This window comes from Trematomus bernacchii, unplaced genomic scaffold, assembly GCF_902827165.1.
Source record: "Trematomus bernacchii unplaced genomic scaffold, fTreBer1.1, whole genome shotgun sequence".
Classification (NCBI taxonomy): Eukaryota; Metazoa; Chordata; class Actinopteri; order Perciformes; family Nototheniidae; genus Trematomus; species Trematomus bernacchii.
In genome coordinates, this window is record NW_022987838.1 from 43717 (window position 1) to 68741 (window position 25025).

Below are 25025 nucleotides of genomic sequence, written 5' to 3' on the forward strand. Positions count from 1 at the left end.
CTATAGACAGCAGTTCAGTGAAGTCATCAAAAAAGCTTGCACAGTATTTGGGTGGTCTATAGATATTTAGGAACAGAGCTCGAGAGGAGCATTTCAGCTGAAGGGCCACAAAGATGAAGGGCCACAAAAATGCAGCACATTCATACGAGGTGCTGTGTGAACCTCGATCAGCTGCTATAATAACTGTGCATTATATCAACAGAGGCTTCATGAGAAAAAAGATTGAAGGGTTTCATTTTGAGGAATAATAGATATTAGTTGTGATGGGGACTGAATCTGGAAATAATAATAACTTTTAGTGTTTAGACCTGTTGAGACACTGAAGGGATTATTCAATTGAGTTTGAAATCAAATTGATTTTATTAATTTATATAAAGTACACCAACATTCACAACAACAGAGTAAACAGTCCAGTTGATCCTGGTTGCCGGGGACGACAGGTCATCAGCTGTTGCCAGGGACACAGGTCATCAGCTGTTGCCGGGGGCGACAGGGTTCCAGGGCTGTTTCCGTGGCGCTGCCAGCTTCCCACTCCTCTCCAGAGGCTTCAGGTGAGAACACAGGACCAGCTCTCTGTCACACACACACACACACACACACACACACACACACACACACACACACACACACACACACACACACACACACACACACACACACACACACACACACACACACACAGTCAGATGGTGGGCAGGTTGCGACCATGTTCCCATGTGTCTCCAGGTGTCTCCAGGTGTCTCCAGGTGTGTCTCACCTGAATTGGCTGTAGCAGACTCCCTGACGGACGGCTCTCAGCTTGGCGTTGTTTTCTCTCTCGTGTTTCCGCTCCGACTCGACCGCCGCCTGCAGCTCGCTCTGCAGCGCCGAGAAGTCGATGACATCACGCTCTGACCTCGCCATCACCTGATGATGTCACACAGGTACACAGTGATGTCACTCAGGTACACAGTGATGTCACTCAGGTACACAGTCACTCAGGTACACAGTGATGTCACTCAGGTACACAGTGATGTCACTCAGGTACACAGTGATGTCACTCAGGTACACAGTGATGTCACTCAGGTACACAGTCACTCAGGTACACAGTCACTCAGTACACAGTGATGTCACTCAGGTACACAGTGATGTCACTCAGGTACACAGTGATGTCACTCAGGTACACAGTGATGTCACTCAGGTACACAGTCACTCAGGTACACAGTCACTCAGTACACAGTGATGTCACTCAGGTACACAGTGATGTCACTCAAATACACAGTGATGTCACTCAGGTACACAGTGATGTCACTCAGGTACACAGTGATGTCACTCAGGTACACAGTGATGTCACTCAGGTACACAGTGATGTCACTCAAATACACAGTGATGTCACTCAGGTACACAGTGATGTCACAGAGGTACACAGTGATGTCACTCAAATACACAGTGATGTCACTCAGGTACACAGTGATGTCACACAGGTACACAGTGATGTGTACACAGTGATGTGTACACAGTGATGTCACACAGGTACACAGTGATGTCACACAGGTACACAGTGATGTCACACAGGTACACAGTGATGTCACACAGGTACACAGTGATGTCACTCAGGTACACAGTGATGTCACAGAGGTACACAGTGATGTCACAGAGGTACACAGTGATGTCACACAGGTACAAAGTGATGTCACAGAGGTACACAGTGATGTCACAGAGGTACACAGTGATGTCACACAGGTACACAGTGATGTCACTCAGGTACACAGTGATGTCACACAGGTACACAGTGATGTCACACAGGTACAAAGTGATGTCACAGAGGTACACAGTGATGTCACTCAGGTACACAGTGATGTCACACAGGTACACAGTGATGTCACACAGTAGGGCTGCACGATATTGAAAAAAACGGACATTGCGATATTTTTCCCCCCTGTGATATATATTGCGGTTTTTTAAACTATATTTAACCGGATGAAGGATTTTAGTCACGGACGTCTGGATCTGAACTGGTTGACTCATCATACCTTAAGTCATGTCATGATAGTGCATGTTGCTTTAGGGGGTTCATCTGTGAAGAAGAGAAGAACCTTTTTGGATCCAAAATACTTCCAGATGTTGCTTATCTTTTTGGAAGTAAATCTTCATTCTCTCCGGTATTGTCCTCCTGGGCCTCGCTCATTTTTTACCTGTGTTTTGATGTTCTGCAAACTAGGGGGGCAGGGCCTGCTGTGATCTGATCAAGACTGATTGTGATTGGTGGTTTGCTGTGCACGCAGAGCCTGCATGTCACTCACTCAAGTACCCCTGACATGAGAGCTGCGCAAGTTTTCCTTTTGTAGCAAGCAGCAAAATAATTGTAACATGTCGTGTTAGAGTTCATTTACCTGCTTAATATCACGTCCTAAAAAAAAAGAAAAAAAAAGAATATTAATAAAACATTTTAATAAAATCGCACATCCCTGCGATGTGAATATCGCGCATGCGCATATCGCGGTTTTGCCATGACACGATATATCGCTCAGCCCTACTACACATTACATCACATGTTACATTACATCACATGTCACATGTTAGTCGTTTTTATCCAAAGCGACTAACATACTCAATACTGTGGACAATCCCCACAGGAGTACTTTGGGGTGAAGTGTCTCAGGGACACAACGACATGCTGACTGCAGTGGGGTTTGAACCTGTGCTCCCCTGATCCGAACACCAACGCTCAACCCACTGAACCACATGCCTCCACACAGTACACAGTGATGTCACTCAGGTACACAGTGATGTCACTCAGGTACACAGTGATGTCACTCAGGTACACAGTCAATCAGGTACACAGTGACGTGTACACAGTGATGTCACAGAGGCACACAGTGATGTCACACAGGTACACAGTGATGTCACAGAGGTACACAGTGATGTCACACAGGTACACAGTGATGTCACACAGGTACAAAGTGATGTCACACAGGTACAAAGTGATGTCACTCAGGTACACAGTGATGTCACACAGGTACAAAGTGATGTCACTCAGGTACACAGTGATGTCACACAGGTACAAAGTGATGTCACACAGGTACAAAGTGATGTCACTCAGGTACAAAGTGATGTCACTCAGGTACACAGTGATGTCACAGAGGCACACAGTGATGTCACACAGGTACACAGTGATGTCACAGAGGTACACAGTGATGTCACACAGGTACACAGTGATGTCACACAGGTACAAAGTGATGTCACACAGGTACACAGTGATGTCACTCAGGTACACAGTGATGTCACACAGGTACAAAGTGATGTCACACAGGTACACAGTGATGTCACACAGGTACACAGTGATGTCACAGAGGTACACAGTGATGTCACACAGGTACACAGTGATGTCACAGAGGTACACAGTGATGTCACACAGGTACACAGTGATGTCACAGAGGTACACAGTGATGTCACTCAGGTACACAGTGATGTCACAGAGGTACACAGTGATGTCACACAGGTACACAGTGATGTCACACAGGTACACAGTGATGTCACAGAGGTACACAGTGATGTCACAGAGGTACACAGTGATGTCACTCAGGTACACAGTGATGTCACAGAGGTACACAGTGATGTCACTCAGGTACACAGTGATGTCACTCAGGTACACAGTGATGTCACTCAGGTACACAGTGATGTCACTCAGGTACACAGTGATGTCACAGAGGTACACAGTGATGTCACTCAGGTACACAGTGATGTCACAGAGGTACACAGTGATGTCACACAGGTACACAGTGATGTCACACAGGTACACAGTGATGTCACAGAGGTACACAGTGATGTCACAGAGGTACACAGTGATGTCACACAGGTACACAGTGATGTCACAGAGGTACACAGTGATGTGTACACAGTGATGTGTACACAGTGATGTCACACAGGTACACAGTGATGTCACACAGGTACAAAGTGATGTCACTCAGGTACACAGTGATGTCACTCAGGTACACAGTGATGTCACACAGGTACAAAGTGATGTCACTCAGGTACACAGTGATGTCACTCAGGTACACAGTGATGTCACAGAGGTACACAGTGATGTCACTCAGGTACACAGTGATGTCACACAGGTACACAGTGATGTCACACAGGTACACAGTGATGTCACAGAGGTACACAGTGATGTCACTCAGGTACACAGTGATGTCACACAGGTACACAGTGATGTCACAGAGGTACACAGTGATGTCACTCAGGTACACAGTGATGTCACTCAGGTACACAGTGATGTCACAGAGGTACACAGTGATGTCACACAGGTACACAGTGATGTCACAGAGGTACACAGTGATGTCACTCAGGTACACAGTGATGTCACAGAGGTACACAGTGATGTCACTCAGGTACACAGTGATGTCACAGAGGTACACAGTGATGTCACACAGGTACACAGTGATGTCACAGAGGTACACAGTGATGTCACACAGGTACACAGTGATGTCACAGAGGTACAAAGTGATGTCACTCAGGTACACAGTGATGTCACACAGGTACACAGTGATGTCACACAGGTACACAGTGATGTCACAGAGGTACAAAGTGATGTCACAGAGGTACACAGTGATGTCACAGAGGTACACAGTGATGTCACAGAGGTACACAGTGATGTCACAGAGGTACACAGTGATGTCACAGAGGTACACAGTGATGTCACAGAGGTACACAGTGATGTCACACAGGTACACAGTGATGTCACAGAGGTACACAGTGATGTCACTCAGGTACACAGTGATGTCACAGAGGTACACAGTGATGTCACTCAGGTACACAGTGATGTCACAGAGGTACACAGTGATGTCACTCAGGTACACAGTGATGTCACAGAGGTACACAGTGATGTCACACAGGTACACAGTGATGTCACAGAGGTACACAGTGATGTCACACAGGTACACAGTGATGTCACAGAGGTACAAAGTGATGTCACAGAGGTACACAGTGATGTCACACAGGTACACAGTGATGTCACACTGTACAAAGTGATGTCACTCAGGTACACACTGATGTCACACAGGTACACAGTGATGTCACAGAGGTACACAGTGATGTCACTCAGGTACACAGTGATGTCACAGAGGTACACAGTGATGTCACACAGGTACACAGTGATGTCACAGAGGTACACAGTGATGTCACACAGGTACACAGTGATGTCACAGAGGTACAAAGTGATGTCACTCAGGTACACAGTGATGTCACAGAGGTACACAGTGATGTCACACAGGTACACAGTGATGTCACAGAGGTACAAAGTGATGTCACAGAGGTACACAGTGATGTCACAGAGGTACACAGTGATGTCACAGAGGTACACAGTGATGTCACAGAGGTACACAGTGATGTCACAGAGGTACACAGTGATGTCACAGAGGTCATGATGTCACACAGGTACACAGTGATGTCACAGAGGTACACAGTGATGTCACTCAGGTACACAGTGATGTCACAGAGGTACACAGTGATGTCACTCAGGTACACAGTGATGTCACAGAGGTACACAGTGATGTCACTCAGGTACACAGTGATGTCACAGAGGTACACAGTGATGTCACACAGGTACACAGTGATGTCACAGAGGTACACAGTGATGTCACACAGGTACACAGTGATGTCACAGAGGTACAAAGTGATGTCACAGAGGTACACAGTGATGTCACACAGGTACACAGTGATGTCACACTGTACAAAGTGATGTCACTCAGGTACACACTGATGTCACACAGGTACACAGTGATGTCACTCAGGTACACAGTGATGTCACAGAGGTACAAAGTGATGTCACAGAGGTACACAGTGATGTCACATTGTACAAAGTGATGTCACTCAGGTACACACTGATGTCACACAGGTACACACTGATGTCACTCAGGTACACAGTGATATCACAGAGGTACACAGTGATGTCACACAGGTACACAGTCACTCAGGTACACAGTGATGTCACAGAGGTACACAGTGATGTCACACAGGTACACAGTGATGTCACAGAGGTACACAGTGATGTCACAGAGGTACACACTGATGTCACACAGGTACACAGTGATGTCACACAGGTACACAGTGATGTCACTCAGGTACAAAGTGATGTCACAGAGGTACACAGTGATGTCACTCAGGTACACAGTGATGTCACAGAGGTACACAGTGATGTCACAGAGGTACACAGTGATGTCACAGAGGTACACAGTGATGTCACTCAGGTACACAGTGATGTCACTCAGGTAAACAGTGATGTCACAGAGGTACAAAGTGATGTCACAGAGGTACACAGTGATGTCACACAGGTATAAAGTGATGTCACAGAGGTACACAGTGATGTCACACAGGTACACAGTGATGTCACTCAGGTACACAGTGATGTCACTCAGGTACACAGTGATGTCACAGAGGTACACAGTGATGTCACAGAGGTACAAAGTGATGTCACAGAGGTACACAGTGATGTCACAGAGGTACACAGTGATGTCACACAGGTACACAGTCACTCAGGTACACAGTGATGTCACAGAGGTACACAGTGATGTCACACAGGTACACAGTGATGTCACAGAGGTACACAGTGATGTCACAGAGGTACACAGTGATGTCACTCAGGTACACAGTGATGTCACAGAGGTACACAGTGATGTCACAGAGGTACACAGTGATGTCACACAGGTACACAGTGATGTCACAGAGGTACAAAGTGATGTCACTCAGGTACACAGTGATGTCACACAGGTACACAGTGATGTCACAGAGGTACACAGTGATGTCACTCAGGTACACAGTGATGTCACAGAGGTACACAGTGATGTCACACAGGTACACAGTGATGTCACACAGGTACACAGTGATGTCACAGAGGTACACAGGTACACAGTGATGTCACAGAGGTACACAGTGATGTCACACAGGTACACAGTGATGTCACACAGGTACACAGTGATGTCACACAGGTACACAGTGATGTCACAGAGGTACACAGTGATGTCACAGAGGTACACAGTGATGTCACTCAGGTACACAGTGATGTCACAGAGGTACACAGTGATGTCACTCAGGTACACAGTGATGTCACAGAGGTACACAGTGATGTCACACAGGTACAAAGTGATGTCACAGAGGTACACAGTGATGTCACACAGGTACACAGTGATGTCACACAGGTACACAGTGATGTCACACTGTACAAAGTGATGTCACTCAGGTACACACTGATGTCACTCAGGTACACAGTGATGTCACAGAGGTACAAAGTGATGTCACAGAGGTACACAGTGATGTCACACTGTACAAAGTGATGTCACTCAGGTACACACTGATGTCACACAGGTACACACTGATGTCACTCAGGTACACAGTGATGTCACAGAGGTACACAGTGATGTCACTCAGGTACACAGTGATGTCACAGAGGTACACAGTGATGTCACACAGGTACACAGTGATGTCACAGAGGTACACAGTGATGTCACACAGGTACACAGTGATGTCACAGAGGTACAAAGTGATGTCACAGAGGTACACAGTGATGTCACACAGGTACACAGTGATGTCACACTGTACAAAGTGATGTCACTCAGGTACACACTGATGTCACACAGGTACACAGTGATGTCACTCAGGTACACAGTGATGTCACAGAGGTACAAAGTGATGACACAGAGGTACACAGTGATGTCACATTGTACAAAGTGATGTCACTCAGGTACACACTGATGTCACACAGGTACACACTGATGTCACTCAGGTACACAGTGATATCACAGAGGTACACAGTGATGTCACACAGGTACACAGTCACTCAGGTACACAGTGATGTCACAGAGGTACACAGTGATGTCACACAGGTACACAGTGATGTCACAGAGGTACACAGTGATGTCACAGAGGTACACACTGATGTCACACAGGTACACAGTGATGTCACACAGGTACACAGTGATGTCACTCAGGTACAAAGTGATGTCACAGAGGTACACAGTGATGTCACTCAGGTACACAGTGATGTCACAGAGGTACACAGTGATGTCACAGAGGTACACAGTGATGTCACAGAGGTACACAGTGATGTCACTCAGGTACACAGTGATGTCACTCAGGTACACAGTGATGTCACAGAGGTACAAAGTGATGTCACAGAGGTACACAGTGATGTCACACAGGTACAAAGTGATGTCACAGAGGTACACAGTGATGTCACACAGGTACACAGTGATGTCACTCAGGTACACAGTGATGTCACTCAGGTACACAGTGATGTCACAGAGGTACACAGTGATGTCACAGAGGTACAAAGTGATGTCACAGAGGTACACAGTGATGTCACAGAGGTACACAGTGATGTCACACAGGTACACAGTCACTCAGGTACACAGTGATGTCACAGAGGTACACAGTGATGTCACTCAGGTACACAGTGATGTCACAGAGGTACACAGTGATGTCACACAGGTACACAGTGATGTCACAGAGGTACACAGTGATGTCACACAGGTACACAGTGATGTCACAGAGGTACAAAGTGATGTCACAGAGGTACACAGTGATGTCACATAGGTACACAGTGATGTCACACTGTACAAAGTGATGTCACTCAGGTACACACTGATGTCACACAGGTACACAGTGATGTCACTCAGGTACACAGTGATGTCACAGAGGTACAAAGTGATGTCACAGAGGTACACAGTGATGTCACATTGTACAAAGTGATGTCACTCAGGTACACACTGATGTCACACAGGTACACACTGATGTCACTCAGGTACACAGTGATATCACAGAGGTACACAGTGATGTCACACAGGTACACAGTCACTCAGGTACACAGTGATGTCACAGAGGTACACAGTGATGTCACACAGGTACACAGTGATGTCACAGAGGTACACAGTGATGTCACAGAGGTACACACTGATGTCACACAGGTACACAGTGATGTCACACAGGTACACAGTGATGTCACTCAGGTACAAAGTGATGTCACAGAGGTACACAGTGATGTCACTCAGGTACACAGTGATGTCACAGAGGTACACAGTGATGTCACAGAGGTACACAGTGATGTCACAGAGGTACACAGTGATGTCACTCAGGTACACAGTGATGTCACTCAGGTAAACAGTGATGTCACAGAGGTACAAAGTGATGTCACAGAGGTACACAGTGATGTCACACAGGTACAAAGTGATGTCACAGAGGTACACAGTGATGTCACACAGGTACACAGTGATGTCACTCAGGTACACAGTGATGTCACTCAGGTACACAGTGATGTCACAGAGGTACACAGTGATGTCACAGAGGTACAAAGTGATGTCACAGAGGTACACAGTGATGTCACAGAGGTACACAGTGATGTCACACAGGTACACAGTCACTCAGGTACACAGTGATGTCACAGAGGTACACAGTGATGTCACACAGGTACACAGTGATGTCACAGAGGTACACAGTGATGTCACAGAGGTACACAGTGATGTCACTCAGGTACACAGTGATGTCACAGAGGTACACAGTGATGTCACAGAGGTACACAGTGATGTCACACAGGTACACAGTGATGTCACAGAGGTACAAAGTGATGTCACTCAGGTACACAGTGATGTCACACAGGTACACAGTGATGTCACAGAGGTACACAGTGATGTCACTCAGGTACACAGTGATGTCACAGAGGTACACAGTGATGTCACACAGGTACACAGTGATGTCACACAGGTACACAGTGATGTCACAGAGGTACACAGGTACACAGTGATGTCACAGAGGTACACAGTGATGTCACACAGGTACACAGTGATGTCACACAGGTACACAGTGATGTCACACAGGTACACAGTGATGTCACAGAGGTACACAGTGATGTCACAGAGGTACACAGTGATGTCACTCAGGTACACAGTGATGTCACAGAGGTACACAGTGATGTCACTCAGGTACACAGTGATGTCACAGAGGTACACAGTGATGTCACACAGGTACAAAGTGATGTCACAGAGGTACACAGTGATGTCACACAGGTAGACAGTGATGTCACACAGGTACACAGTGATGTCACACTGTACAAAGTGATGTCACTCAGGTACACACTGATGTCACTCAGGTACACAGTGATGTCACAGAGGTACAAAGTGATGTCACAGAGGTACACAGTGATGTCACACTGTACAAAGTGATGTCACTCAGGTACACACTGATGTCACACAGGTACACACTGATGTCACACAGGTACACAGTGATGTCACTCAGGTACACAGTGATGTCACAGAGGTACAAAGTGATGACACAGAGGTACACAGTGATGTCACATTGTACAAAGTGATGTCACTCAGGTACACACTGATGTCACACAGGTACACACTGATGTCACTCAGGTACACAGTGATATCACAGAGGTACACAGTGATGTCACACAGGTACACAGTCACTCAGGTACACAGTGATATCACAGAGGTACACAGTGATGTCACACAGGTACACAGTCACTCAGGTACACAGTGATGTCACAGAGGTACACAGTGATGTCACACAGGTACACAGTGATGTCACAGAGGTACACAGTGATGTCACAGAGGTACACACTGATGTCACACAGGTACACAGTGATGTCACACAGGTACACAGTGATGTCACTCAGGTACAAAGTGATGTCACAGAGGTACACAGTGATGTCACTCAGGTACACAGTGATGTCACAGAGGTACACAGTGATGTCACAGAGGTACACAGTGATGTCACAGAGGTACACAGTGATGTCACTCAGGTACACAGTGATGTCACTCAGGTACACAGTGATGTCACAGAGGTACAAAGTGATGTCACAGAGGTACACAGTGATGTCACACAGGTACAAAGTGATGTCACAGAGGTACACAGTGATGTCACACAGGTACACAGTGATGTCACTCAGGTACACAGTGATGTCACTCAGGTACACAGTGATGTCACAGAGGTACACAGTGATGTCACAGAGGTACAAAGTGATGTCACAGAGGTACACAGTGATGTCACAGAGGTACACAGTGATGTCACACAGGTACACAGTCACTCAGGTACACAGTGATGTCACAGAGGTACACAGTGATGTCACACAGGTACACAGTGATGTCACAGAGGTACACAGTGATGTCACAGAGGTACACAGTGATGTCACAGAGGTACACAGTGATGTCACAGAGGTACACAGTGATGTCACACAGGTACACAGTGATGTCACAGAGGTACAAAGTGATGTCACTCAGGTACACAGTGATGTCACACAGGTACACAGTGATGTCACAGAGGTACACAGTGATGTCACTCAGGTACACAGTGATGTCACAGAGGTACACAGTGATGTCACACAGGTACACAGTGATGTCACACAGGTACACAGTGATGTCACAGAGGTACACAGGTACACAGTGATGTCACAGAGGTACACAGTGATGTCACACAGGTACACAGTGATGTCACACAGGTACACAGTGATGTCACACAGGTACACAGTGATGTCACAGAGGTACACAGTGATGTCACAGAGGTACACAGTGATGTCACTCAGGTACACAGTGATGTCACAGAGGTACACAGTGATGTCACTCAGGTACACAGTGATGTCACAGAGGTACACAGTGATGTCACACAGGTACAAAGTGATGTCACAGAGGTACACAGTGATGTCACACAGGTACACAGTGATGTCACACAGGTACACAGTGATGTCACACTGTACAAAGTGATGTCACTCAGGTACACACTGATGTCACTCAGGTACACAGTGATGTCACAGAGGTACAAAGTGATGTCACAGAGGTACACAGTGATGTCACACTGTACAAAGTGATGTCACTCAGGTACACACTGATGTCACACAGGTACACACTGATGTCACTCAGGTACACAGTGATGTCACAGAGGTACACAGTGATGTCACAGAGGTACACAGTGATGTCACACAGGTACAAAGTGATGTCACAGAGGTACACAGTGATGTCACTCAGGTACACAGTGATGTCACACAGGTACACAGTGATGTCACAGAGGTACACAGTGATGTCACACAGGTACACAGTGATGTCACAGAGGTACACAGTGATGTCACAGAGGTACACACTGATGTCACTCAGGTACACAGTGATGTCACACAGGTAGACAGTGATGTCACTCAGGTACACAGTGATGTCACAGAGGTACACAGTGATGTCACAGAGGTACACAGTGATGTCACAGAGGTACACAGTGATGTCACTCAGGTACACAGTGATGTCACTCAGGTACACAGTGATGTCACAGAGGTACAAAGTGATGTCACAGAGGTACACAGTGATGTCACTCAGGTACAAAGTGATGTCACACAGGTACACAGTGATGTCACAGAGGTACACAGTGATGTCACTCAGGTACACAGTGATGTCACTCAGGTACACAGTGATGTCACAGAGGTACACAGTGATGTCACTCAGGTACACAGTGATGTCACTCAGGTACACAGTGATGTCACAGAGGTACAAAGTGATGTCACAGAGGTACACAGTGATGTCACACAGGTACACAGTGATGTCACTCAGGTACACAGTGATGTCACTCAGGTACACAGTGATGTCACAGAGGTACACAGTGATGTCACAGAGGTACAAAGTGATGTCACAGAGGTACACAGTGATGTCACACAGGTACACAGTCACTCAGGTACACAGTGATGTCACAGAGGTACACAGTGATGTTACACAGGTACACAGTGATGTCACAGAGGTACACAGTGATGTCACAGAGGTACACAGTGATGTCACTCAGGTACACAGTGATGTCACAGAGGTACACAGTGATGTCACATAGGTACACAGTGATGTCACAGAGGTACACACTGATGTCACAGAGGTACACAGTGATGTCACTCAGGTACACAGTGATGTCACTCAGGTACACAGTGATGTCACAGAGGTACACAGTGATGTCACAGAGGTACACAGTGATGTCACTCAGGTACACAGTGATGTCACAGAGGTACACAGTGATGTCACACAGGTACACAGTGATGTCACTCAGGTACACAGTGATGTCACTCAGGTACACAGTGATGTCACAGAGGTACACAGTGATGTCACAGAGGTACACAGTGATGTCACAGAGGTACACAGTGATGTCACAGAGGTACACAGTGATGTCACACAGGTACAAAGTTATGTCACAGAGGTACACAGTGATGTCACTCAGGTACACAGTGATGTCACTCAGGTACACAGTGATGTCACAGAGGTACACAGTGATGTCACAGAGGTACACAGTGATGTCACTCAGGTACACAGTGATGTCACTCAGGTACACAGTGATGTCACAGAGGTACACAGTGATGTCACTCAGGTACACAGTGATGTCACACAGGTACACAGTGATGTCACACAGGTACACAGTGATGTCACAGAGGTACACAGTGATGTCACTCAGGTACACAGTGATGTCACACAGGTACACAGTGATGTCACACAGGTACAAAGTGATGTCACAGAGGTACACAGTGATGTCACAGAGGTACACAGTGATGTCACAGAGGTACACAGTGATGTCACTCAGGTACACACTGATGTCACACAGGTACACAGTGATGTCACACAGGTACAAAGTGATGTCACAGAGGTACACAGTGATGTCACAGAGGTACACAGTGATGTCACTCAGGTACAAAGTGATGTCACAGAGGTACACAGTGATGTCACACAGGTACAAAGTGATGTCACAGAGGTACACAGTGATGTCACTCAGGTACACAGTGATGTCACACAGGTACACAGTGATGTCACAGAGGTACACAGTGATGTCACTCAGGTACACAGTGATGTCACAGAGGTACACAGTGATGTCACTCAGGTAACAGTGATGTCACACAGGTACACAGTGATGTCACTCAGGTACACAGTGATGTCACAGAGGTACACAGTGATGTCACACAGGTACACAGTGATGTCACAGAGGTACACAGTGATGTCACAGAGGTACACAGTGATGTCACACAGGTACACAGTGATGTCACTCAGGTACACAGTGATGTCACACAGGTACACAGTGATGTCACACAGGTACACAGTGATGTCACAGAGGTACACAGTGATGTCACACAGGTACACAGTGATGTCACACAGGTACACAGTGATGTCACACAGGTACACAGTGATGTCACTCAGGTACACAGTGATGTCACACAGGTACACAGTGATGTCACACAGGTACACAGTGATGTCACAGAGGTACACAGTGATGTCACACAGGTACACAGTGATGTCACACAGGTACACAGTGATGTCACACAGGTACACAGTGATGTCACACAGGTACACAGTGATGTCACACAGGTACAACGTGATGTCACACAGGTACACAGTGATGTCACAGAGGTACACAGTGATGTCACACAGGTACACAGTGATGTCACACAGGTACACAGTGATGTCACACAGGTACACAGTGATGTCACAGAGGTACACAGTGATGTCACAGAGGTACACAGTGATGTCACTCAGGTACACAGTGATGTCACAGAGGTACACAGTGATGTCACACAGGTACACAGTGATGTCACACAGGTACACAGTGATGTCACACAGGTACACAGTGATGTCACAGAGGTACACAGTGATGTCACACAGGTACACAGTGATGTCACACAGGTACACAGTGATGTCACACAGGTACACAGTGATGTCACACAGGTACACAGTGATGTCACACAGGTACAACGTGATGTCACACAGGTACACAGTGATGTCACAGAGGTACACAGTGATGTCACACAGGTACACAGTGATGTCACACAGGTACACAGTGATGTCACACAGGTACACAGTGATGTCACAGAGGTACACAGTGATGTCACACAGGTACACAGTGATGTCACACAGGTACACAGTGATGTCACAGAGGTACACAGTGATGTCACAGAGGTACAAAGTGATGTCACAGAGGTACACAGTGATGTCACAGAGGTACACAGTGATGTCACACAGGTACACAGTCACTCAGGTACACAGTGATGTCACAGAGGTACACAGTGATGTCACTCAGGTACACAGTGATGTCACAGAGGTACACAGTGATGTCACACAGGTACACAGTGATGTCACAGAGGTACACAGTGATGTCACACAGGTACACAGTGATGTCACAGAGGTACAAAGTGATGTCACAGAGGTACACAGTGATGTCACATAGGTACACAGTGATGTCACACTGTACAAAGTGATGTCACTCAGGTACACACTGATGTCACACAGGTACACAGTGATGTCACTCAGGTACACAGTGATGTCACAGAGGTACAAAGTGATGTCACAGAGGTACACAGTGATGTCACATTGTACAAAGTGATGTCACTCAGGTACACACTGATGTCACACAGGTACACACTGATGTCACTCAGGTACACAGTGATATCACAGAGGTACACAGTGATGTCACACAGGTACACAGTCACTCAGGTACACAGTGATGTCACAGAGGTACACAGTGATGTCACACAGGTACACAGTGATGTCACAGAGGTACACAGTGATGTCACAGAGGTACACACTGATGTCACACAGGTACACAGTGATGTCACACAGGTACACAGTGATGTCACTCAGGTACAAAGTGATGTCACAGAGGTACACAGTGATGTCACTCAGGTACACAGTGATGTCACAGAGGTACACAGTGATGTCACAGAGGTACACAGTGATGTCACAGAGGTACACAGTGATGTCACTCAGGTACACAGTGATGTCACTCAGGTAAACAGTGATGTCACAGAGGTACAAAGTGATGTCACAGAGGTACACAGTGATGTCACACAGGTACAAAGTGATGTCACAGAGGTACACAGTGATGTCACACAGGTACACAGTGATGTCACTCAGGTACACAGTGATGTCACTCAGGTACACAGTGATGTCACAGAGGTACACAGTGATGTCACAGAGGTACACAGTGATGTCACAGAGGTACACAGTGATGTCACAGAGGTACACAGTGATGTCACACAGGTACACAGTCACTCAGGTACACAGTGATGTCACAGAGGTACACAGTGATGTCACACAGGTACACAGTGATGTCACAGAGGTACACAGTGATGTCACAGAGGTACACAGTGATGTCACTCAGGTACACAGTGATGTCACAGAGGTACACAGTGATGTCACAGAGGTACACAGTGATGTCACACAGGTACACAGTGATGTCACAGAGGTACAAAGTGATGTCACTCAGGTACACAGTGATGTCACACAGGTACACAGTGATGTCACAGAGGTACACAGTGATGTCACTCAGGTACACAGTGATGTCACAGAGGTACACAGTGATGTCACACAGGTACACAGTGATGTCACACAGGTACACAGTGATGTCACAGAGGTACACAGGTACACAGTGATGTCACAGAGGTACACAGTGATGTCACACAGGTACACAGTGATGTCACACAGGTACACAGTGATGTCACACAGGTACACAGTGATGTCACAGAGGTACACAGTGATGTCACAGAGGTACACAGTGATGTCACTCAGGTACACAGTGATGTCACAGAGGTACACAGTGATGTCACTCAGGTACACAGTGATGTCACAGAGGTACACAGTGATGTCACACAGGTACAAAGTGATGTCACAGAGGTACACAGTGATGTCACACAGGTAGACAGTGATGTCACACAGGTACACAGTGATGTCACACTGTACAAAGTGATGTCACTCAGGTACACACTGATGTCACTCAGGTACACAGTGATGTCACAGAGGTACAAAGTGATGTCACAGAGGTACACAGTGATGTCACACTGTACAAAGTGATGTCACTCAGGTACACACTGATGTCACACAGGTACACACTGATGTCACACAGGTACACAGTGATGTCACTCAGGTACACAGTGATGTCACAGAGGTACAAAGTGATGACACAGAGGTACACAGTGATGTCACATTGTACAAAGTGATGTCACTCAGGTACACACTGATGTCACACAGGTACACACTGATGTCACTCAGGTACACAGTGATATCACAGAGGTACACAGTGATGTCACACAGGTACACAGTCACTCAGGTACACAGTGATATCACAGAGGTACACAGTGATGTCACACAGGTACACAGTCACTCAGGTACACAGTGATGTCACAGAGGTACACAGTGATGTCACACAGGTACACAGTGATGTCACAGAGGTACACAGTGATGTCACAGAGGTACACACTGATGTCACACAGGTACACAGTGATGTCACACAGGTACACAGTGATGTCACTCAGGTACAAAGTGATGTCACAGAGGTACACAGTGATGTCACTCAGGTACACAGTGATGTCACAGAGGTACACAGTGATGTCACAGAGGTACACAGTGATGTCACAGAGGTACACAGTGATGTCACTCAGGTACACAGTGATGTCACTCAGGTACACAGTGATGTCACAGAGGTACAAAGTGATGTCACAGAGGTACACAGTGATGTCACACAGGTACAAAGTGATGTCACAGAGGTACACAGTGATGTCACACAGGTACACAGTGATGTCACTCAGGTACACAGTGATGTCACTCAGGTACACAGTGATGTCACAGAGGTACACAGTGATGTCACAGAGGTACAAAGTGATGTCACAGAGGTACACAGTGATGTCACAGAGGTACACAGTGATGTCACACAGGTACACAGTCACTCAGGTACACAGTGATGTCACAGAGGTACACAGTGATGTCACACAGGTACACAGTGATGTCACAGAGGTACACAGTGATGTCACAGAGGTACACAGTGATGTCACAGAGGTACACAGTGATGTCACAGAGGTACACAGTGATGTCACACAGGTACACAGTGATGTCACAGAGGTACAAAGTGATGTCACTCAGGTACACAGTGATGTCACAGAGGTACACAGTGATGTCACACAGGTACACAGTGATGTCACTCAGGTACACAGTGATGTCACAGAGGTACACAGTGATGTCACACAGGTACACAGTGATGTCACACAGGTACACAGTGATGTCACAGAGGTACACAGTGATGTCACACAGGTACACAGTGATGTCACACAGGTACACAGTGATGTCACAGAGGTACACAGGTACACAGTGATGTCACAGAGGTACACAGTGATGTCACACAGGTACACAGTGATGTCACACAGGTACACAGTGATGTCACACAGGTACACAGTGATGTCACAGAGGTACACAGTGATGTCACAGAGGTACACAGTGATGTCACTCAGGTACACAGTGATGTCACAGAGGTACACAGTGATGTCACTCAGGTACACAGTGATGTCACAGAGGTACACAGTGATGTCACACAGGTACAAAGTGATGTCACAGAGGTACACAGTGATGTCACACAGGTACACAGTGATGTCACACAGGTACACAGTGATGTCACACTGTACAAAGTGATGTCACTCAGGTACACACTGATGTCACTCAGGTACACAGTGATGTCACAGAGGTACAAAGTGATGTCACAGAGGTACACAGTGATGTCACACTGTACAAAGTGATGTCACTCAGGTACACACTGATGTCACTCAGGTACACACTGATGTCACTCAGGTACACAGTGATGTCACAGAGGTACACAGTGATGTCACAGAGGTACACAGTGATGTCACACAGGTACAAAGTGATGTCACAGAGGTACACAGTGATGTCACTCAGGTACACAGTGATGTCACACAGGTACACAGTGATGTCACAGAGGTACACAGTGATGTCACACAGGTACACAGTGATGTCACAGAGGTACACAGTGATGTCACAGAGGTACACACTGATGTCACACAGGTACACAGTGATGTCACACAGGTAGACAGTGATGTCACTCAGGTACACAGTGATGTCACAGAGGTACACAGTGATGTCACAGAGGTACACAGTGATGTCACTCAGGTACACAGTGATGTCACTCAGGTACACAGTGATGTCACAGAGGTACAAAGTGATGTCACAGAGGTACACAGTGATGTCACTCAGGTACAAAGTGATGTCACACAGGTACACAGTGATGTCACAGAGGTACACAGTGATGTCACTCAGGTACACAGTGATGTCACTCAGGTACACAGTGATGTCACAGAGGTACACAGTGATGTCACTCAGGTACACAGTGATGTCACTCAGGTACACAGTGATGTCACAGAGGTACAAAGTGATGTCACAGAGGTACACAGTGATGTCACACAGGTACACAGTGATGTCACTCAGGTACACAGTGATGTCACTCAGGTACACAGTGATGTCACAGAGGTACACAGTGATGTCACAGAGGTACAAAGTGATGTCACAGAGGTACACAGTGATGTCACACAGGTACACAGTCACTCAGGTACACAGTGATGTCACAGAGGTACACAGTGATGTTACACAGGTACACAGTGATGTCACAGAGGTACACAGTGATGTCACAGAGGTACACAGTGATGTCACTCAGGTACACAGTGATGTCACAGAGGTACACAGTGATGTCACATAGGTACACAGTGATGTCACAGAGGTACACACTGATGTCACAGAGGTACACAGTGATGTCACTCAGGTACACAGTGATGTCACTCAGGTACACAGTGATGTCACAGAGGTACACAGTGATGTCACAGAGGTACACAGTGATGTCACTCAGGTACACAGTGATGTCACAGAGGTACACAGTGATGTCACACAGGTACACAGTGATGTCACTCAGGTACACAGTGATGTCACTCAGGTACACAGTGATGTCACAGAGGTACACCAGTGATGTCACAGAGGTACACAGTGATGTCACAGAGGTACACAGTGATGTCACAGAGGTACACAGTGATGTCACACAGGTACAAAGTTATGTCACAGAGGTACACAGTGATGTCACTCAGGTACACAGTGATGTCACTCAGGTACACAGTGATGTCACAGAGGTACACAGTGATGTCACAGAGGTACACAGTGATGTCACTCAGGTACACAGTGATGTCACTCAGGTACACAGTGATGTCACAGAGGTACACAGTGATGTCACTCAGGTACACAGTGATGTCACACAGGTACACAGTGATGTCACACAGGTACACAGTGATGTCACAGAGGTACACAGTGATGTCACTCAGGTACACAGTGATGTCACACAGGTACACAGTGATGTCACACAGGTACAAAGTGATGTCACAGAGGTACACAGTGATGTCACAGAGGTACACAGTGATGTCACAGAGGTACACAGTGATGTCACTCAGGTACACACTGATGTCACACAGGTACACAGTGATGTCACACAGGTACAAAGTGATGTCACAGAGGTACACAGTGATGTCACAGAGGTACACAGTGATGTCACTCAGGTACAAAGTGATGTCACAGAGGTACACAGTGATGTCACACAGGTACAAAGTGATGTCACAGAGGTACACAGTGATGTCACTCAGGTACACAGTGATGTCACACAGGTACACAGTGATGTCACAGAGGTACACAGTGATGTCACTCAGGTACACAGTGATGTCACAGAGGTACACAGTGATGTCACTCAGGTACACAGTGATGTCACACAGGTACACAGTGATGTCACTCAGGTACACAGTGATGTCACAGAGGTACACAGTGATGTCACACAGGTACACAGTGATGTCACAGAGGTACACAGTGATGTCACAGAGGTACACAGTGATGTCACACAGGTACACAGTGATGTCACTCAGGTACACAGTGATGTCACACAGGTACACAGTGATGTCACACAGGTACACAGTGATGTCACAGAGGTACACAGTGATGTCACACAGGTACACAGTGATGTCACACAGGTACACAGTGATGTCACACAGGTACACAGTGATGTCACTCAGGTACACAGTGATGTCACACAGTACACAGTGATGTCACACAGGTACACAGTGATGTCACAGAGGTACACAGTGATGTCACACAGGTACACAGTGATGTCACACAGGTACACAGTGATGTCACACAGGTACACAGTGATGTCACACAGGTACACAGTGATGTCACACAGGTACAACGTGATGTCACACAGGTACACAGTGATGTCACAGAGGTACACAGTGATGTCACACAGGTACACAGTGATGTCACACAGGTACACAGTGATGTCACACAGGTACACAGTGATGTCACAGAGGTACACGTGATGTCACAGAGGTACACAGTGATGTCACTCAGGTACACAGTGATGTCACAGAGGTACACAGTGATGTCACACAGGTACACAGTGATGTCACACAGGTACACAGTGATGTCACACAGGTACACAGTGATGTCACAGAGGTACACAGTGATGTCACACAGGTACACAGTGATGTCACACAGGTACACAGTGATGTCACACAGGTACACAGTGATGTCACACAGGTACACAGTGATGTCACACAGGTACAACGTGATGTCACACAGGTACACAGTGATGTCACAGAGGTACACAGTGATGTCACACAGGTACACAGTGATGTCACACAGGTACACAGTGATGTCACACAGGTACACAGTGATGTCACACAGGTACACAGTGATGTCACACAGGTACACAGTGATGTCACACAGGTACAAAGTGACGTTAAACATTTTTCATACTTTCTTATTTTAGAGGAACAAATGTGAATAATTAAGATGAATTCAGAAATAGCAGACATCTCTTTAACAAACATTAAACAACAAGCATTTATCACTAAACAACACTTAACATTTACACTAAAACAACAGTAAACAACAACAATCATGTTTCACTAAACAACACTAAACAACACAGGGTTGCCAACTCTCACGCATCTGGCGTGTGACACACGCTTTCTCTCTCAATCTCACGCTCTCACGCTGCCCAAACTATTCTCACGCCACAAACAAGATGAACCAGCGATCGTTCTTGGTTGGTTATTTACAATGTTGAGTTGACAGCTGCTCAAGCTGTCGATCCGCTCCCTCCCCGCCCCCACCACTCTTAACAACGTTAACAGACAGCAGAGCAGTGGGAGCCGGTTGGTCAATCCCCGACCCGTATGGCGCATGCGCAGATCTGAGATCCAGTCTGCTGCTTATTGTTCTACTAGGCCGACATCAAGTCAAAGAGTATATGAGAGTGAGAGTGTGTTAATTAATATATTTGGCAGTTTGGAGTAAGTCTGTAGATGTGTGTGTGTGTGTGTTTCATGTATAGGCCTCTCACGATAATTAATTTTGTTGGATACATTTTCACGGAAATTATTGCGATAAACGATAATATTGTCGGCACCGTTGTATGACCATTTTAGACCACTGACATAATGATAATATATAATAATAATTCAAGTACATCCTTTCAAACTGCTAGTCACATCCTCATGTCAATGGACATTTATCGAGTTCATTTTTATTTATCGTGCGATAAGACAATTATTTGCTTATCGCGACAGGCACACAATAAAACAGTGGAAACAAACATGTTTGACTTTCATTAGTGAATGAAACTTTGTGCCCTTTATAGTCTGTGTCCATTATTGTGTATTTGTATATATTGTATATATATCCTATATATATGCTAAGGTCCCGCTACTGACACGATAGCAGTCATTTAGTGCGCATATGTGTAATTAAACCCATGATATCAAAATCTCACTCCAGCCAGGTACCCAAAGTTGGCAACCCTGAACAACATTTACACTAAAACAACAGTAAACAACAACAAGCATGTATCACTAAGTAAGGGATAATGTGCAGCGACGCGGTCATTATGGGTAAAAGAACACCGACAGGCAGATCAGGAGCCCGACGCGAAGCGGAGGGATCTAGATCGGCATGAAGGTGTACGAGTATTCAACTAAACCATGTAATAAACAGCATTATTACATGGTTTAGTTGAATACTCGATTCTGATTGGTCAATTCAGAACACGTGACACGTTGTTAATCCAGAACAGACAGACCGCTGTCAAGGATTTATGACCGTTGTTAAGGACGCTCAAATCTGCAGAAAGAAGTCCGGTCGATTGAACTGTATACAGTTTGGCTGAAAAGCAAACTGCATGCAGTTTGCTTTTCGAACTGACAAGACAAGAGCACCACATCGGGTCAGTGCCTTTCCATGTTGTCTGTCCTTACACACACATTAGCGGTAGCGATACAACTGTGGCAATATTGTTTTCAGATGTGTCATCTGCGAAACCCCCGCAAGAAGAGAGGATCGAGGACAGAAACGTTGATCTCAATATCCCTAAAGATTTCCCATTCACCATGTCACATTGTACTATTAATGGAAACGTTCAGGTTAATGTTAATTACAGCTAAGGCTCAAATGCTAACATGCACAGAGTTAGTTGCTATCGAAGCAGTTCCTGCCGTTGCAACAGCCTAGTTCAAACATCAACAACGGACTATTTTTCGTAGCGGATGAATGTCATTTTAAATCAGTTACAACTATGTTTTTAATCATTAAAAACATTTTCTAAAACAATAAAAGCATTTCAATTAATATTGGGAGTCATATCGTTACTTTGTTGAGAATGTGGCCATGTAATAAGCGGGATAATGTGCAGCGACTTGGTCATTATGGGTAAAAGAACACCTTCATGCCGATCTAGATCCCTCCGCTCCGCGTCGGGCTCCTGATCTGCCTGTCGGTGTTCTTTTACCCATAATGACCGCGTCGCTGCACATTATCCCTTACATAAACAACCCTAACCCACTGCAACACTAAACTAGGTGTAATCCTTTAACACCGATCTGAATGACCAACATCATGACAGCTTTAATAACATTGAACTGAATCATTTAATAAACATATTAATAACTAAATCAGCAGTGAGAGGGTTAAACTTTATATAAGTATATTTATTATAGATGTATATTTATCATAGACTTATATATTAAGATGTATTTTAAGTTATATGTGTTGTATTTTAAAGTCTTACCGGAAGCAGCTCTTTTCTCCTCCGAGGTTTTCAGAAACAACAACAAACCGTCTCCATGACGACGTGCTGCCGCGCAAGCGCACTGCAGTGACCGCGGGGGAAACGGGAAACGAGAAAGGTCCAGCTGCGGCCGCGACAAGTACACGACACTACACGACACGCCCCCTACACGACACGCCCACCTGACACGACACTACGGTGGCTGAGAGATCGTACATGGCAGATTAAAAACGAATTGCAAAATGTTATTGTAGCATTTTAAGCAACTATTAGGCAAATAAATGAATAACCTAGTCTATCCGTTTGAGACACAACAGTATAACTTTCAACCCAAATCATTTTGTCAACAAACGGTGGTTCAGTAAACTTTTTTTAATATATAAAATAGGTATTAATGAGATAATCTATTAATTATGTTTGTCTAACTGCTACACATGTATTTATACATAAATGTAGATATTTGTGAACATCTAAATATAGTTGTTAGAGGTTTTAAGATATACATAATCACATCATGGGGTCATTAAGGACCAAATTAGGAGGGCCACTAATGAGCTCAATCATTCACATGTATTATTATTACTTTATAAATGAAAAGTACTAGGGGTCTATTACAAAACCTTTGAAGGAATCGTCATGCATTCTGAATGTTTCTGTACTTTAAAAACATCATGGCTCAAGATCCTGTTCTAAGATTATTCACTCATTTGTGAATTTAACATCCATATTCACTCAAAACTGAAACAACACCAACATTTTTGTTAAAGCATTGCAGGCCTAAAGCTCCACGCCAGTGACCTATATTTTAATTTCTTCCATCAAACTTTCAAAATGGCAAACAGCATGTTTTTAAAGATTTAATCTTTTAAGAAACAAAATATCAACTTTGAACAGAAGGGTTTAAAAACACGTTTTTAATGCAAATAAACTTGAAACATAAACCTATTTGTCATTTCAAAATTCACTTGTATTGTCTGCGTGAAAGGCACAGTAGGCTATGAGCGAATACATATCAACATTAAAAAAATAACAAAGTCGTACAATATATACCATGTGCTACTGTCTAGGATTAAGTATGATGAGACTTTGTTTAAGGAGGGACCCCAGAGCCAAGGGCAGGCCGAGCA

At 45.6% G+C, this 25025-nt stretch overlaps 1 protein-coding gene across 1 annotated transcript; it reads right to left on the reverse strand.

The window, feature by feature from the left end:
* Positions 1-336: 336 nt before the first annotated feature.
* ccdc103 (coiled-coil domain containing 103) lies at positions 337-24021 on the reverse strand. The gene is made up of 3 exons (XM_034152770.1): positions 23899-24021; positions 758-906; positions 337-573 (listed from the first exon to the last, which is right to left on the reverse strand). The coding sequence occupies exons 2-3, from the start codon at positions 901-903 to the stop codon at positions 471-473; spliced, it is 249 nt and encodes an 82-aa protein (XP_034008661.1). The 5' UTR covers positions 904-906; positions 23899-24021; the 3' UTR covers positions 337-470.
* Between the last annotated feature and the right edge of the window lie 1004 nt (positions 24022-25025).